General features: G+C 45.8%; 1 protein-coding gene across 1 annotated transcript; it reads right to left on the minus strand.

Moving 5' to 3' along the window:
• Window positions 1-911: 911 nt before the first annotated feature.
• On the minus strand, window positions 912-2,315 carry LOC120679259. Its single transcript, XM_039960804.1, has 2 exons — window positions 2,217-2,315; window positions 912-2,111 (listed from the first exon to the last, which is right to left on the minus strand). The coding sequence occupies exon 2, from the start codon at window positions 2,101-2,103 to the stop codon at window positions 1,234-1,236; it is 870 nt and encodes a 289-aa protein (XP_039816738.1). The 5' UTR covers window positions 2,104-2,111; window positions 2,217-2,315; the 3' UTR covers window positions 912-1,233.
• Between the last annotated feature and the right edge of the window lie 15,154 nt (window positions 2,316-17,469).

The following is a 17,469-nucleotide window of genomic DNA, read 5'->3' on the forward strand; positions in this document are numbered from 1 at the left end:
TATCCGAACCTTAGTGTCGGATAATCCGATCCAACTGATGTTTTGCAGAACTCGTCCAATTCAGCATTTCTTTGAGTTCTTTCTTCGTGTTTTGCTTTGCTAAGGCTTTTTGCTTCATTCTTGGGACCTGATGAGATACACTTGACAAACACATTAGTCTCATTGATTGCGTTGTCACTCGATCACCAAAATCACTCGAAATGGTCTAAAAAAGACCATGTTCGTTACATAAATATCAGATGAGCAAGGTTGGGCTCTGGATTGGATTTGTCTTGGTTGAAGGGGAAGGCTGAAAGAATGCTGAGCAAGCTGGTCTTTGCGAGAGTGTTGTGGAAGATGAATCATGAATGAGGATCACCCGGCGCTCCACGTCGGTGCATGCAAAGCTCCTACTGTTTCTTTTTTCTTAGAGGAGCCTTGCACGATTGTTCAGATTAGATTAGCACATACTGACGTTCTTGTACGTGGTCAAAGTGAGCGTTTATTTTCGAATGAGGGGGTATGTACTCTTTTTTTAAAAAATTATTAAACACTGCAGGGGTTGACATATTGGGATTTGGGAGAGAAAAAAAAGATCACGCAAACTCTGTAAAAGCAGTGTTTCTAGAACTAAGGGAAGTAAAAAAAATAGCTAATCACATCAGCTAAATAAACGGAATGGTTGTCGCAATCATGTGAAGAATCGTAAAGACATAGTGGGTTTTGTTTGGTTAAGGACATAAAAGGCAGACCTTGACCATTCCTTCCGAGTCGTAACGCGACCAATAGCTTTTTCGCTGTCTCCTCGCCTCAAGCCATGCCATCCAAATCGTAAAAGATATGCAAGGTCGTGTTTGTTCCGTTTCCATGATACCTTTGTACACAGTCATGTGGTAGTGACTCAAAATTGTCGCTATGATTGCCCCACGTTATATGTTGTACTTCCTCGCCATAGATTTTCATAAATTTTGGTCGTGGAACTAAATCTAACAATCTCCTTTAAACATAGTCTAGCCAAATTATAAATCTTTGCAGCCAAACATCCCCTTCACTCATATGTCGCAGACAAGCTGAGATGCAAACCACGTATATATACTCTTTTACAAAAAAATATTAAACACTGCAGAGCTTGACCTATTGGAAGAGAAACAAAGATCACGCAAATTCTTCCTGCCTCAATTATTCTTACACAAAGGCTTAGGAAACCATAAGCAATTCAGCATCAACGACGAGCAACTCAGCGTCCAAAGCTCGTCAGCGAGCACAGCTCGCTACGCCGATGGTAACGAGAGACATGGCGACCAGGAACAGAACAAAGCTAACGAAACAGAGTGCCCGGTTACCGGCGCTGACGACGACTCCTGTCCCCGCCGACGAGGCAGCCGCAACCCCAAGCATGGCGAGGTTCCGACGGACAAAGGAGAAAACCTTGCTGTGCTCGACGGACTGCACGGTGCACCGGACAGTCCCGGCTCTGCCGATCAGCAAGACGCCGGCCGTGATCAGGTTCACTCCGGCCATGGCGAGCGCCCACGCGAGGAGGAGGAAGGCGAGGGACAGGGTCATGCCGCCGCCGCCTGCCGCCGCCGCCGCAGCAGCTGGGACCGGGAAGTAGGCGAGCGCCGCGCCGACCGCGACCACGGTAGCGAGGACGCCGGCGGCCGTCGTCGTTGCCCGGCGCGAGCCGCCGGCGCCGCCGCGGAGGCGGCGGTGGAGGAACAGGTTGGCCTCCTTCCCGACGCCGTACTCGGCGAGGGTGCGGCGGCCGTCGCTGAGCTCCCTCCCGGCGAAGACGAGGCGCTGGTCCGCCGCCGCGACGCGCTCCCTCGCCTGGACCCTGGCCTTCACCACGTCGACGGTGTCGGACGGGCTCACGTCCAGGGCCAGGCTCCTCCCGCCCAGGGTCCTCACGAAGACCTGCATGCCGCCGCCGCCGCCGCCGCCGCTGGTTCTACGACGAAGGAACCGGCCGCCGTCCCCGAGCCGCCTGCCCTTGCCGGTGCCGGCGAAGGCGAACCAGCCATGCTCGGGCGGCGGGACGCCGAACTTGCCGTCTAGCTTGACCTTGCCGGCGCCGGCCGTGGCGGCGTACGACGATTCCAGCTCGCACGTGATGGTGCCCATCTGCGATTCTGCACCGGCCGGATCGGCAAGAGATCGCAAGAAAATAGTGGAGCATCAATCGTCTAACTGAATCAGCAAGATGTTAATTACAACAGTGAGTTAGTGGCATAAACCTTAATGTTTTTCAGCGGCAAGGCACTAATTAATGCTGGTAGGATTGTGCTATGAGTATCTCTCCGTCTTTCCTCGAAAATTTTGGTGGTGATGATATGAGATGCATCCCGATGAATGGTGCATTGGTGCTTATATAGCCATCGATTCTACAAGGTCATATTGTTCAAAAAAAAAATCTACAAGGTCACATGGGCATTAGGAATCACGGCCGTCCATCATTTTGATGAACGGTGGCCAAAGGATGCTAGCCCAGTTGATTAGTCACTCCGGCGGCATCCCTCAGATCCTGAGTTCGACTCCCCGTGGGAGCGAATTTCAGCCTGAGGGTAAAAAATCCCCTCGCTGGCCCCGGTGCCAATGCACTGGTGTGGACGGTCCAAGTCGGTCTGAGGACCCTTACATGACCCAGGCAGGATTCCCATGGGCTACGGCCCCCAATGTCAGGGCGGGGCCAGGGTTCGGGAATTTTCTCGGTCGGGGAAGTCAAGACTTCTTCTAGAAAGTCAATACTGGTGGGACAGTCTTTTCCCACCCGGCCGAGTTTTCATTTTGATGAACGGTGAACCTACCCTGTGACAACTTGCGGGAAGCTTCGTAGAAGTTTGCAGGACGCTTCGTAACGGTCGCTTTCTGCCGCTCTCTATCTCTCCTTGAATTTATTCAATTCTAACGAAAGAAAGAACGGCCAGGTCTGCACGTAAGATGTTTTTATCATAGTACAGTATTCTTGGATAAAACGATTGTTTGGGGTGTAATTTTCACTCCATTCGCTGGGCTGGAACTGGTGACTGGAGTGGTGTGAGAGAAAAATACTGTTGGCTGGCTGGAGCTGAAGCTGGTGGCTGGAGTAGTGTGAGAGGAAAATACTGTTGGGCTGGAGCTAGAGCTGGCTGCCAAACGAAATGTTTGTATGTAATTGAGGCCGGCCTGGTTGCCCGTCAAAGTTGATGGACAGGTGGCGAAGGTTAGGTGGCACTACAGCCCTATCCCATCCATCCATCTACAAATGAACGTCGGGAACACATTGAAAGTCGCCGCTATAGTGATTCACTATCTTGCCTTAGCAAGTCAGTGAATCCACTCTTTTTGCTCACCGGTAGGCTAGGAGCGGTCCAACTAGTCTGACTTGCTGAAGCAAAATCAGCAAAATGCACACTAAAGTGTGCCTCAAAACCCCCGCAATCATGTGGTGGCCCGGAATCCCCACTTGCGCAGCCTCATCTCGCAGGTCTTCGATCATCGTCGGCGAGGTTCGGACTTCGGACCGTGCACAGTTCTTGCCGGCCGGACCGCCGCTGGCCGCGTGGCGTCAGGGTACTTGGATTTGTCGTCTCCGAGCCTACGGGTGAGCAAACAGAATGGAAGATGGTCTCGATTGTCTTATCAGTTTGTGGCGCTAGGTTCCACTTGTTCTTCGTTTACTTCACCCGAGCGTACAAGTCATCCATTTTGTCCTCAGCAAACATCCAGGATATATATTGCGAAAAACTCCTTTTTTCTGGAATAGAACATCGCCCAAACAAAAAAATAAAAAACTCATTTCTAGCTGCCATCGCCACAACTCTGTAAAAATAGTGTTTCTAGAACTAAGGGAAGCAAAAAAAAAAAATAGCTAATCACATCAGCTAAATAAATGGAATGGTTGTCGCAATCATGTGAAGAATCGAAAGGACATACTGGGGTTTTGTTTGGTTAAGGAGATAAAGGCAGCCCTTGACCATTCCTTCCGGGTCGTAACGCGACCAATAGCTTTTTCGCTGTCTCCTCACCTCAAGCCATGCCATCCAAATCGCAAAGGATATACAAGTTCGTGTTCCCGTTTCTATGATACCTCTGTACAGCTTCTTACTATTACGTTCCTGTGGTAGGGACTCCAGACTACCGCTATGGTTGACCCACTTTATATGTTGTGCTCTTTTACCATCAATTTTCGACCTGAGATTAAATTTAACAATCTTCTTTAAACATAGTCCAGCCAAACTATAAATCTTTGGAGACAAACATCCCCTCAACTCATATAGCTCCATGAGGACTAATGGTGGTCACTCTTGGATGATGAGTGATTGACAACATTGTGTGTATTTGATATATCTCTTGACTCCTGATGTGCAGGTGTAGGATGCAACATGGCGGTCGAAGGCGCGAGGTGAAGGTCAGACGAAAGATTCATACTGAAAGACTGTGGCGAAGGATGAACGCGAGTAGACTTGGTGAAGCGAAAAGTTCATGCCGAGGGACCAAGATGGTGAAGGGTGAATGCGAGTCCGAGGGATCCGAGAAGATCGGACAGAATCATGGACGATTCACGTGGTGTACGGAAGAGCAAGAGTACATGGTGATAAAGACGGCGTCGGCCAAGTTGGCGATGACAATGGCGAGTCAAGTTGGCGGGTCGTGCGGTGGACGCACGCGAACAACTCGAAGGCGTCAAGGCTCGGCGGGAGGTCGGACACACGTCGACATCGGTGGTTTGACCGGTTTGGCCTCAAAACCGAGGAGTCAGTCACGTCGTGCAGAGGCGTGCCAAAGGGTTTGACCGGTTTGGCCTCAAAATCGGACATATGCAGATTTGTGGTTTGGGCTTCAAAACCGGGGGCGCGTCCGGTGCGGCTGGATTGCCGAGATGGAGGACACGTGGCGCCATCGCGAAGCTTGTGTCGAGACGAAGTAAAGTCGTGAATGTGGCGTGTCTGTCCGATCTTTTTATAAAAAACTTGAACCGTTTTGCCCTACGTGGGTGTGTATCGTAGTTATTAGCGTAGGGGTATTTTAGTCATTCGCCGATAATCTTATATAGATAGGCATGACTAGAGGAGGAGTTAGCTCTGGAACCTTAGTTCATTTGCTCATCTAATTTTTGTAATTTTTAAATTAGAGTTTGTGTTAAGATTTTATTGGGAAAGGCTCCTTGTGCCCTCCGAGCGTCAAGATCTGAGTGTCTTTTGAGTTCACCCTCTTGTTCTTCGCGTTTTTTTTTTGCGATTTTTATTTTCGTGCGATTTATATAGCCATCGATTCTCCAAGGTGACATGGCACTAGGAATCACGGCCATCCATCATTTTTGATGAACGGTGAACCTACCCTGGGACAACTTGCTGGAAGCTTCGTAACGGTCGCTTTCTGCCGCTCTCTATCTCTCCCTTGAATTTGTTCAATTCTAACGAAAGAAACAGCGGCCAAGTCTGCACGTAAGGCAGCGTTTAGTTCCCAAATTTTTTTTACAGTATTTATCACATCGAGTTTTCGAATACATGCATAGAACATTAAATATAATAAAAAATAACCAATTACATAGTCTAACTAATTCATACGAGATGAATCTAATGACATTAATTAATTTATAATTGGGCATTAATTGTCAAGTAACAACGAAATGTGATACAGTAGCCAAATTCAAACTTTTTCACCAACTAAACACCCCCTAAGATGTTTTTATCATAGTACAGTATTCTTGGATAAAAAATTGTTTGTGGTGTAATTTTCTATGTAATTAAGGCCGGCCTGGTTGCGAAACGTGATACAGTGGCCAAATTCAAATTTTTTCGCGACAGCCTCACGCTGAACCGCTTTTACAGATGCATGGATTTTCATCGAATTTATGCGTCTGTACTTTCCCAACAAGAGCTACAAGTACAAATTCACAAGGCCATCAATTCGATTCGGCATCGCTGGCTCATGTCAGAAAGAAAGGTGATGTGATGATGCCCACTGTACTGTATGGCTAACTGTGGAGGTTTATTATAAAACAAAAAAAATACACGGCGGGGAGACTCCGCTGTTTTTTATTAAGAGGAATAGACCTGACTTCTCCTTCTGGAGAGGGCCATGTCTCGCGGCGAGTACAACGAGAAAATTTTTTTATTACCCGTAGACGGAAATTCGTCCCAATCAGAATTCGAACTCGCGACCTGGGGAGTGCCGTCTGGCTATTGTCGCCGCTTGGGCTAGCAATCTTAGACAGGTTTGTTATAAAACACATGTATGTAGGTGGTTATATACAAGCGCGCACACTTATATTCTTAAATAATAAATTTAGAAAAATATGAGCATTCGTTTGATAACAATCAAGACTCGTACAAATAACGAAGAATAACCTACGTTAGTTACCACACAACTAGATGGATAAATGGACGCTGATAGTTAACATTTAACAACAATCATAAAAACTCTTTAAGTTTGTGCAAGATAATAAAAAGTAAACTCTTTTATATGTAACTTGGAAGCAAGTTGGTGAACACTTGGAGGAAAGAGTCCAAAATTTTTAATATACTAAAGAACAAGTATACTAGTATATATATTACTTGGAGTAAATTTCATGGGCGGTCCCTAAACTATCAGACGATTCTCATCCAGTTCCCCATACTATGAAATTGCATTTTTTGGTCCCTAAACTATCTAAATGGGTCATCTAGGTCCAATTCAGCCACGCCATACCCCAGAAGATGATGTGGCAGGCAGACTGTGCAGTGATGTGGACCCTTACATGTGGGGCCCATATATCGGCCTCCTCCCTCTCTCTCCTCCCTTCTCTCTCCTCCCTCTGTGCAGTGAGCGTGGCGTACGCGAGCGGGCCGCCAGGCAGAGCTCGCCTGAGCCCGCGCCCGCGGCGGCCGGCCGGAGCTCCCTCGCGCGTACCGGTGGCCGAGGCGAGCTCGCCTGCGCCTGCGCCTGCGGCGGCTGGGGTGCAGCTGCTCTCCACGCGCACCCATGGCGGCTAGGACGGAGCTCCCCCGGAGCGCGCTCGCACCGGCTGGGTGGAGCTTGCCTGCGCCCATAGTGGACGTGGCGGAGCTCCTCGGCACGCACGCTCGCGACCGCCGGGCAGAGCTCGCCTGCGCCCGAGCCCTTGGTGGCCGGCCGGAGCTCCCCCGCGTGCACCAGCGGCCGAGCCTAGTTCCTCCGCGCGCGCTCGCAGCCTCGCCGTCCTCTTGGACGTCGGCGTCTCCATCGACCTCGGCCTTGCTTGCGCACACCACGCAGCTGCACGCATGGCCCAGCGCCTGGAAGCTCGCCCACGCTGTTTTAACCCTGCCGCCGGCTATCCTGCCCAATTTCCCTCTCTCTGCCACCGCCGCACAGCTCCACCGCGCCGGCATAATCCAGCCACTACGTTCACCCTTCATCCAAATTGGCTGTGTCAATGTGTTCGCCTCATCCTTGTGCACCTCTTGCACCGCTCAATTGCGCCCCGCAGTACCGGAGCCGCTCACCCGCCCCGTTCTTCCTCGCGGCCGGCCGGCGCACCGCCGCGGACCGCCTTGCCGTGGCCAGCTTTCTCCGGCCGTGTTCTCTTCCTCCTTGATTTTGTCTCATGCTCACCTTGATGCCATAGTGCTCTCTGGCTTGACCGTTGGTCGATTTGTGCAGCAGGTTGGCCGGAACACGAAGCTCGTCGACGTTCAGCTTTCGGCCACCATCTCCGTCGTGGTCGACTATGCTCCAGTCGATTTGGGGCTCTACTGTCGTTCCGTGCTGCTTTGGGGTGAGCCTCTGAGCATGCCCGTGCCGTTTGCATGGTCAATTTGAGGCCGCAGCCGCTGGGCCACGTGCCGTCGCAGGCTTAGTCCACCATGACCGTCGGCGCCGCTGCCGCAGAGCTCTGCTCGAGCTCTAGCTTGTCCTTGTGCGCAGCCTCCCTCCCTTGCGCGCGCGGCTGGCCGTCCTTCTCCTCCCCTGCGCCCGTAGTGGCCGGCGGCGCTCGTTCCGGAGCTGCTCCGGCCGGCCTCGAGCGGATCTGCGGCGGCGGAGCTCGACCGGCCTCCTGCTTGATCTCGAAGGCCATGGCGGCGGCGACCATGGTGGGCCTCGAGCCGTGGAGGGAGGCGCAGACCAGGGGCCTCGAGGCCGTGGAGGAGGCTCCTCGCGGCGGCGGCACCTCCTCGCGGCGGCTGCGGGAGGAAGAAGAAGGGAGGAGAGAGGGAGAAGGCCGACATATGGGCCCCACATGTAAGGGTCCACATCACTGCACAGTCAGCCTGCCACATCAGCTTATGGGGTATGGCTTGGCTGAATTGGACCTAGATGACCCATTTAGATAGTTTAGGGACAAAAAAAATGCAATTTCATAGTATGAGGACCTGGATGAGAATCGTCTGATAGTTTAGGGACCGCCCATAAAATTTACTCTATTGCTTGCCTTAGTATATTAAAAAAAACAAACTTTAGTTTGGCTGAACCTACACAAATATATCTTGTGGATCCTAATAAAAAATATTTATAACTTAAACTAAAGTTAAAATCACCTACTGTAGCATTATACAATTATATCTCGCGGGTCCTGGCCTCCTGGCTGGTACTCATCGAGAGCTGTTGGCAGAAGTATCATCTCTGTCCAGCGTGAGAGGGACCGGCGAGCCCTATTCAATGACGACAGCAAGTACGTCGACGAAACTTGGGCCGTTCGGTTGCCCTACTCGGGCTAAAAAAAATATTGTATGTATAGAGTATTAAATGAACTTTATTTGAAATTTTTTTTATAGATGGATGCAGTTTTGCGTAACGAATCTAATGACGATAATTAATTCATAATTAGCTACAGTAATACTACAGTAAACATTCTCTAATTGTACGGTCAAATGACTCATTAAATTCGTCTCGCGAAGTAGCACAGGAGTTGTTGAGTTAGTTTTGCAAACTGTCTTTATTTAATACCTTTAATTAATAATTAAAGTTGCTACAATCCCTAGCGTAGTACAAATTGGCCTTGTTCGGAAAGGACCCTCGTGCGCGGGTTGTTGTCCATGGACTACATCGATCTCCACAACGAGGGGGCGTTTAGTTCCGAAAAAAGTTTGCGCAGTACCCGTCACATTAAATTTTTGGACACATGCATGGAGCATTAAATGACTCACGAGGGTGAGGGCCCTACTCTTGAGTTAGATGACTCTTTTGACGATACCAACAAACGTTTTGTGAGGAGAATTCAGGAGGTAGAGATCGGGGAGGCTTTGAAGAGGATGAAGGGAGGTAAATCGATGGGCCCTGATGGTATCCCCATTGAGGTGTGGAGATGCCTAGGAGATAGAGCAATAGTATGGTTAACTAAGCTTTTTAATCTCATTTTTCGGTCAAACAAGATGCCGGAAGAATGGAGGAGAAGTATATTAGTACCTATCTTCAAAAACAAGGGTGATGTTCAAAGTTGTACTAACTACCGTGGGATTAAGCTGATGAGCCATACGATGAAGCTTTGGGAGAGGGTTATCGAGCATCGCCTAAGAGGAGTGACAAGTGTGACCCAAAACCAATTTGGGTTCATGCCTGGAAGGTCAACCATGGAAGCGATTTTCTTAATACGACAATTGATGTAGAGATATAGGGAACAGAAGAAGGACTTGCACATGGTCTTCATTGACCTTGAGAAGGCATATGACAAAGTACCGAGAAATGTCATGTGTTGGGCTTTGGAGAAGCACAAAGTTCCAACTAAATACATTACCCTCATTAAGGATATGTACAAGGATGCGACGACGTTTGTCCGGACATGTGATGGCAACACCACTGACTTTCCTATTAACATAGGCCTACACCAGGGGTCAGCATTGAGCTCTTATTTATTTGCTTTAGTGATGGATGAGGTCACAAGGGATATACAAGGTGAGATCCCTTGGTGTATGCTCTTTGCTGATGATGTGGTGCTAGTTGACGAGAGTAGGGCAGGGGTTAATAGGAAGTTAGAGCTGTGGAGACGCACGTTAGAGTCGAAAGGGTTCAGACTTAGTAGGACCAAGACCGAGTACATGATGTGCGATTTCAGCGCGACTAGGCATGAAGGGGGAGACGTTAGTCTAGATGGACAAGTGGTGGTCCAGAAGGATACTTTTCGGTATTTAGGATCGTTGCTACAAAAGGATGACGACATTGATGAAGATGTTAGGCATAGAATTTCAGCTGGCTGGTTGAAATGGCGGCAATCTTCTGGCATCCTTTATGATAAGAGGGTGCCACAAAAGCTAAAAGGCAAATTCTATAGGACAGCAATTCGTCCGGCGATGCTATACGGTGCTGAATGTTGGCCTACAAAAGGCGACATGTCCAGCAACTGAGTGTAGCAGAGATGCGGATGTTGCGGTGGTTTTGCGGGCACACAAGGAGGGATAGAGTCCGGAACGAAGTTATTCGGGATAGGGTCGGAGTGGCACCAATTGAGGAGAAACTTACCCAGCATCGGCTGAGATGGTTTGGACATGTCCAACGAAGGCCTCCTGAGGCGCCGGTGCGTAATGGGGTTCTTGAGCGGGTCGACAATGTAAAAAGGGGTAGAGGTAGACCTAAACTGACGTGGGATGAGTCGGTTAAGAGAGACCTTAAGGATTGGAATATCTCTAAAGAGATAGCTTTGGATAAGAGCGCTTGGAGACTAGCTATCAATGTGCCTGAACCTTGAACTTATTTCTTTCGGGTTTCATCTCTAACCTACCCCAACTTGCTTGGGAAAAAAAGCTATGTTGTTGTTGTTGCATGGAGCATTAAATGTAATTGAAAAAAATAACTAATTGCATAGTCTAACTGGTTCATACGAGATGAATCTAATAACGCTAATTAATCCATGATTGGACATTAATTGTCAAATGACAATGAAATATGCTACAGTACCCAAATCCAAAATTTTCACCAACTAAACACCCCGAAGAGTGCGGCAAGTTCTCTGACGTTTTCACATTCCGACCTGGTGTCACATGAGTAGAGCAGTGGCGATGGCAATAATAACTAGCTAGCGATCTGAATCAAACTTTTGCACCAGCAGAACATATAAGTTTATTTGCAAATAATTATAAAGTTATATACGTATGTAGCACAAATATCTATCTGGTGAACATACTACTAACTCGAAATTAAGGCGTTTAGGACACCGACATGTCCTACTACAGAATCTTGACCATAGCAAAAGTTTAATTTTTGGATGACCTCTATTATCCGGTTTTATAGTTAAAGGTTGAAAATCAAACTTTTGTGATAATTTGAGAGTGTAAATCAGACTTTTCCTTTGTTGCAAATACCGAAAGTTATGTGTGTTTTCTATGGTCCATCTAGAGGCATCAAACATGTGATTTCAGTTCATATGTTGATATAGGTCGAATCATAAACCGACATATATACATTTAATTTGTTTCTGATGAGTCTGATGAGTATTGTTTTCCATGGCTTCATTCCTACTTGACGTGGACCCACCGCACAATATAATTTTTTGGTAATTGGTACTATCCAAAATAAGGCCGGAGTTGGACCGGAGAAACGTCGGGACAAGCAAGTTTCCCCCGGGCAAGACACACTGCACGTCTGCACCCAGCACGTACAGGTACAGGTACAGGTACAGCACTTACTAGGTATTCACTCCACTCAACATGCTGCCACCAAAGACGACAGGGACTGCATGGTGCAATGGCTTGGGCCAACGCATCAGCGGACAGCCAGAGAAAGCGACCTCCGGAGCTGGAGACAAAGATGCAGGACAAAGAACGCGTGTTCATCGATTCTTGTATGGATTCTTTTTTATTCCTCTTCTTCTAGTAGGTAAAGCACTAAAGCAGCGGCAACTACTAGTGGGGATTTAGTGGCAAATTTCCTCTCCGGCCTGCTATCTACCATGGGAGCAACACTTGCTCCCTGGATGCACGTATGTATTGTTAGGAGGCAGAGATAATAGGTTCAAGTAAGACGTGAGGACTACAAAGTAGTAGCACCTTATGTGGGTGGCGTGGATTCTCTGACTTCCTTCTTGAAGGGAAGTCAGGCTAACTTTACCCCTCTCCTTCCCGTTCGTGGATCCCTCAACTTTGTTGGTGCATAAGAGTTAGCCAAGTGAAGCAATAGCCCAAATAAGAGCCCAGTTCGAGATGCAAATTAGCCCAGCTCGAGATTGAGATAATAAACAGATAGGAAGCAAATCACTTTAATCTTTTGAACAGTTTGCTGCACTAAAATAACCAAAATAATCTCCACCAAATGTCAATATGGATTTGTACAGATTACCCTAGAGTTCTCAAGCCACTAAATCACCACCAAAAACCATCATTCAGTACAGTTTAGCGCTAAATTTTCAACAAAGTGTCCAACACATTCATCCCAAAGGAACAAAATAGCCTCCTATGTGGCATCAACTACTAAATCAGGAGCCTAAAAAAGATCTTGAAAAGACATATCATCAATGTCACTAGGACCCTGTAAAGCCAAAGGAAAAATTAGTAAAGTTAAAATGTGTTGAAAGAAGTTGCAATAGAGCAATATGGACGTAACATTACCGTCAGCAAGTCTGTGAAGCTAGTGAAGGCACTGCAGTGCTTATAAAGCTGCATTGGCACTTGAGTTTCTACACCACCTCCACCCTCTTCTTGCTGCATAAAAGCATCCAAGCTTGTTATGCAGCTAGTGGTAATGAATATGGATAAAATATTGCAAGAATTTTAAGCAACATACACTAGATGTATTTGGCACTTTCTTTGGGTACTTTCGTGTCTTGTCGAGCCAAGTTCTATGTTGTTTTCAATTTTTTTGTTGAACCTCCTTTTTCTTTAGGTGTGCAGCACTCAACAAATCTTCATCTTGTTGAACTTCAGGTTGCACAATATATGGATCACACAAAATACTTCCAGATGCACTGACTCTTTTCTCTATTTGTTTACCATGACAATCAAGTGCATTGTCCATCAATATGCAACATTCCGGAAAGCTTGCGGCTTGATATGCCAAATTCAAAAATTTATGAGACATAGTCTTATAGCGGAGCATAGCATCCAATTTTGGATTTTCAATAATGCTCCTTCCTTTGTTGTCTTGTATAATTCCATACCTTGCTTCCCTTGTCCAACGCTTCAGAACATAATGGTTTGGCAATAACTTGATATTCATCTTGTCAAGAACTTTCAACCCATGTGAACACAACACCCCTGTCTTATTAAACTGTTCACAGCTACATAAAGCTGTTTGCTCTAAAGGATTGCCAACTACTATGCACTCTTTTTCAGAACTGAAATCACTATTGGACCTCACAATTGCAACAGTATAAGTGTTATTTTCATTCAATTTTCTAACACTTACAGCCATGGATCTTTCATATTCAGCTTGGAATGCTTCAAATATTGGGGCTATGTAAAGTTTGCCGGCTTGCAGTAGCATAGGTATCCTCGATCTTATCCTAGGCTCCTTTTTTCGAGATTCAAATTTTTCATTTAGTTCATTATTTCTTTTTCTTTGCACCACCCTTTCAAAATGCTTCAAAAACCGAATGCTATCAAAATCTGATTTCAAATAATATTTTATGTCACTATTGAAACTCTCACTTAATTGTGTGCTTCTCATTCCCAGTGTGAAAACATCCCTCATTTAATATTTAGCCCACTTTTTCTTGAACTTGTATATGCTATCTAGCCATGATTCCTGTTTCTTCTCCACTTTATTCCTCATGAAATGCTTACTTTCATTGGTGTACCTTTTTCTGGCCTCAAAATCTACATGACCTCCATAGTTGTGGCGGAACCGCCCGACTTAAATGGCTTAAGTGCGCCGAATCACTACCGAAACAGTAATTTCTTGTAAATGCACTTAAACCAGTTTAAACCTAGTAGTCCGTCAAGTGTCCTCGGGACAATCTGAATCATCCACGTACAACTTGAATCTCAACCGTACATCAGGATCACTTCCACGAAGGGAGAGCATCAACAACCCTTATATTTTACATAAATACTGAAAGGTACGGATTATTACAAACACGTAGTTTGAAACAAACTTAAGTGCAGGTTACTCCATTCTAAGAGTTTAAAACGGACAAGCCAGTGAGTGGTAATTAAACATAACATCTATGTCTCATACTAAGTATTTGGAGACCTTTCAAATACTTAGTTCTTCGGGTACCCTTCTTCAGCAGACGGTTAATGCACTTCTGAAAACCACAAAAATTAAAACCCTGATTATGAAGGTACTTAACAAGACTGACCCGACTAACCAAAATAAAATAAAGTAATCAAAACTTCAAGGAGTATGAGAGCTTTTTAATGGACTGGCTAACTCAACAGTTTTGCATAAAAATTACTAATAGTAAGCCCTTATTTTGCGATTTTAACTCCAATTTAATAATTACTTAGCATCTATGTGATAAAATCTTTTTCATAACAAGAAGCACTAAACATCCAGCAATATTAATGTCAAGGAAAAACATCACCACTATGTTTCTTAACTACGATGCTCAAGCAATGATCAAGTGCATTCATAACCGAGAATTGCGGCAATCCGAACCGATTTACATCCTGCAGGAGATACCTAATTACCAGTTATGTACAGTTCCGGGGAATGTACGTAAACCTTTCAATTAGCCGTACCCAAGGACCGGAAACAAAGTTACTCGAACCCAGAGGCGCACCCCCACATGGAACCCCATGTCTGGCCTGATCCAGTGCAGGGGCATCGTCATCCACACGCCCCTGCCTTTCTCCCACACAACAAGCACGGGTATAAATCATTTCCAATCCAGGAGCCAACTAATTTACCAGGCTTGCTGGTTCCCAATGGCAGTAAACAACTAGGTTGTATCACTTGATCAAAGGTTAAAACAACGAATGGTCCTTAACAAATTAATTTCAATGGGCAGAACTACATCACTAGCTTCTGCCTACAACTTTAAAACAATCCGTTTCCTTGATCAAAGTGAGAGCCAGATTAACCCCAGGCATTCAAGTAACAGGGCTACAATAAAGTAACAACTAAGCCTTGCTAAGCATAGGTGTATTACTACTTAAGTTTGAACAGATTGTAAAGATGTCCTACTAACCAAGGAGGGATTATGCATAGGAGAATTGGGTTGCAATCAACTCCTAGACTAATGCACAATCATAAAATAAACCAATTTTAATGATTGCATAATAATTATAGAAATCATAGGTATAAATGCACCGGGGCTTGCCTTGGGTCTCTATTAAGTTAGTATCTTCAGAAACCCCTTCAACCACAGGAAAAAGCTCAAGAACTCCCTCAGTCTCCTGGGTATCTTTTGATAAATCTACAGACTCCACTTCAGGTGCTTCAGACTCTACGGTAGGATGTAAGTCAAGGTTAGTATGCAAAACTTTTTAATAAAAGAAGACTGTACAACTTATCTCCATGATAAAGTTGCAAGCTGACACTACTCTATGCCCAAAAAGATTAACCCACAGACCAACCGTCTACACCCACCCAGAACCCTACATGCTCGTGACTAGTTTCTTTTGTATGGCGACGAGCAGAACAGAGAGAACAGCGGTGTTGCGGTGGCATCGATGGTAGGGGTTTGGGATTGACTCAAAGGGGTTGAAGGACGGGTGGAGAACTTCCTGGTGATGGTCTAGGTGGGCAGGTTTGGCTGGGCCAGACGACGACGAGAATCGGCGGCGACCGGAGGGAACGGTGAAAATGGTGGCGACGGTAAGAGAAAGTATAACTGGCCGGCGGGAGAAGTATATATTGAATCCATACCGCTATTGCGCTTGCCACCTCCTGCTGACTCTTGCGGCGGTGTCTTGGCGCTCGCTCAACGCATGACGCGAAGTTGCTACCATGGCACGAACATCAGCAAGCAGCTGCTTGGCGCAGCGCTCGAGCTCTGCTCGTTCGGCTCTGCTCTCTCTCATTTCGTTTTAACCCAGAATCTTGCAGCCTTGATTTCTCCAAATTCTATTACTGGGTCTCAAAATCAGTCGAAAGCAAAGTTGTAGATCTAACCTTTATCTACAACTTCTCTCAAAACCATCTCCTTTAATTCTGCCTCTAATGCACCCAGAATTTACTCTGAACCTGGGAACCGAATGGATGAGCCCATTCAGTTTCGTCAGAACCTCCCAAGGGCAGCTGGTTGCTCCAACTTTGATCCCCTTTCTTAACCATTCAAACTTGGTTTATGCTACTCAACCACTATTGTATCTTGTTAACCATATACACTCTGTTCGGCTGGTCTAGAAGCCGGCTAATTTTGGCTAATTCAATAGTATTCTGTGTGAGAGGGAATAAGCCGAAAGAAGCTGGCTGGTGTGCTGCTGCTGGCCAGCCGAACAGAGTGATATAAGCCCCACTCTTACATGCAAATTCTTCAAAAATTTCAAGCTAAAGGTGGCCATTTCACCCTGTTCCTAAAACTGAATTGGCAATTGCCATTCAGTACTATCAGAGTACTGTCAGTGCTAAACTCAACTTGAACTTCCAAAAAATTACCATTTCTTTCCTTCCTAGTCAAACACTTGACCAAGATAATTCTTATAGATTAAAGTTTATTTACAGATCGAAACCTCCCAAAGGTTACATAAGAAATCTTTCCCCAAAAACTAAGTTAAACAAGATTGAGCCTTTAACTCTGTCTATCGGTGTTTCAGACTTTCATTTCTTCAGCCTGTTCGACAAAACTGAATCAGACTTCCCTTCCAACTTTGCAACACATTTACAATATCAAAACTCTCCTTTCCATGTCCACAAGTTACTGTAATATGTTGACTCATGTTTGAAGGTTCCATATTGCACATCCAAGGCCTCATCCCATAAGAAAAATCCTTCTAAAATTAATTTCGAAAATGGTTTACTGCTACTATGACAGGCTTAATCCAGTCAAAGTTTTGGAGATACTCCCTCCGTCCCAAAATAAATGCACTTCTAGAGTTTGGGCACGAAGATCAATGCTAGTGTGAAATTACATATATACCCCTATAAAGATATAATTATTACACCTTGGGAGGAGAGAAAGTAGAAAAAGACAACTAGAGCTAGCTTGTCCTACTTATAGAAGTGCATTTATTTTGGGATAAATTTGAACTACAGAAATGCATTTATTTTGGGATGGAGGGAGTAGTTAACAACACCTTCAGGTCACCAACTTCAATAATTTAATTGAGAGGCTTATGATCTAGGATTGATTTCAACTTGATGCCACTAATTTCAAATTCTTCAACCCATAGTTCCATATTTTTGACAAATTTCTCTGAATTTGGAACTCAAATTTTTGACTTTTGGTCAAATTTGCTCCAAATTTGACTTTTTCCCATAATAGCTCATTTGACTTCAAGTCTCTTACTCATTAATTTAATGACTATCAAGGGATATTAAACACCGTGGGCGTTACAATAGTTTACCCAAAAAGACCAAGCATCATCCAAGCTTCTAAATTTCTGTCCAATAATCTGAGGCTCTGTTGCACGGATACGCAGGGAGGTGACATATCCATATCCAATACGTATCGGATACGGATACGCCATAGATACATGTTGGATATGTTTCTGGCCGTATCCCAAAAAACTGGAT

This window comes from Panicum virgatum, chromosome 6N (genome assembly GCF_016808335.1).
Source record: "Panicum virgatum strain AP13 chromosome 6N, P.virgatum_v5, whole genome shotgun sequence".
NCBI lineage: Eukaryota > Viridiplantae > Streptophyta > Magnoliopsida > Poales > Poaceae > Panicum > Panicum virgatum.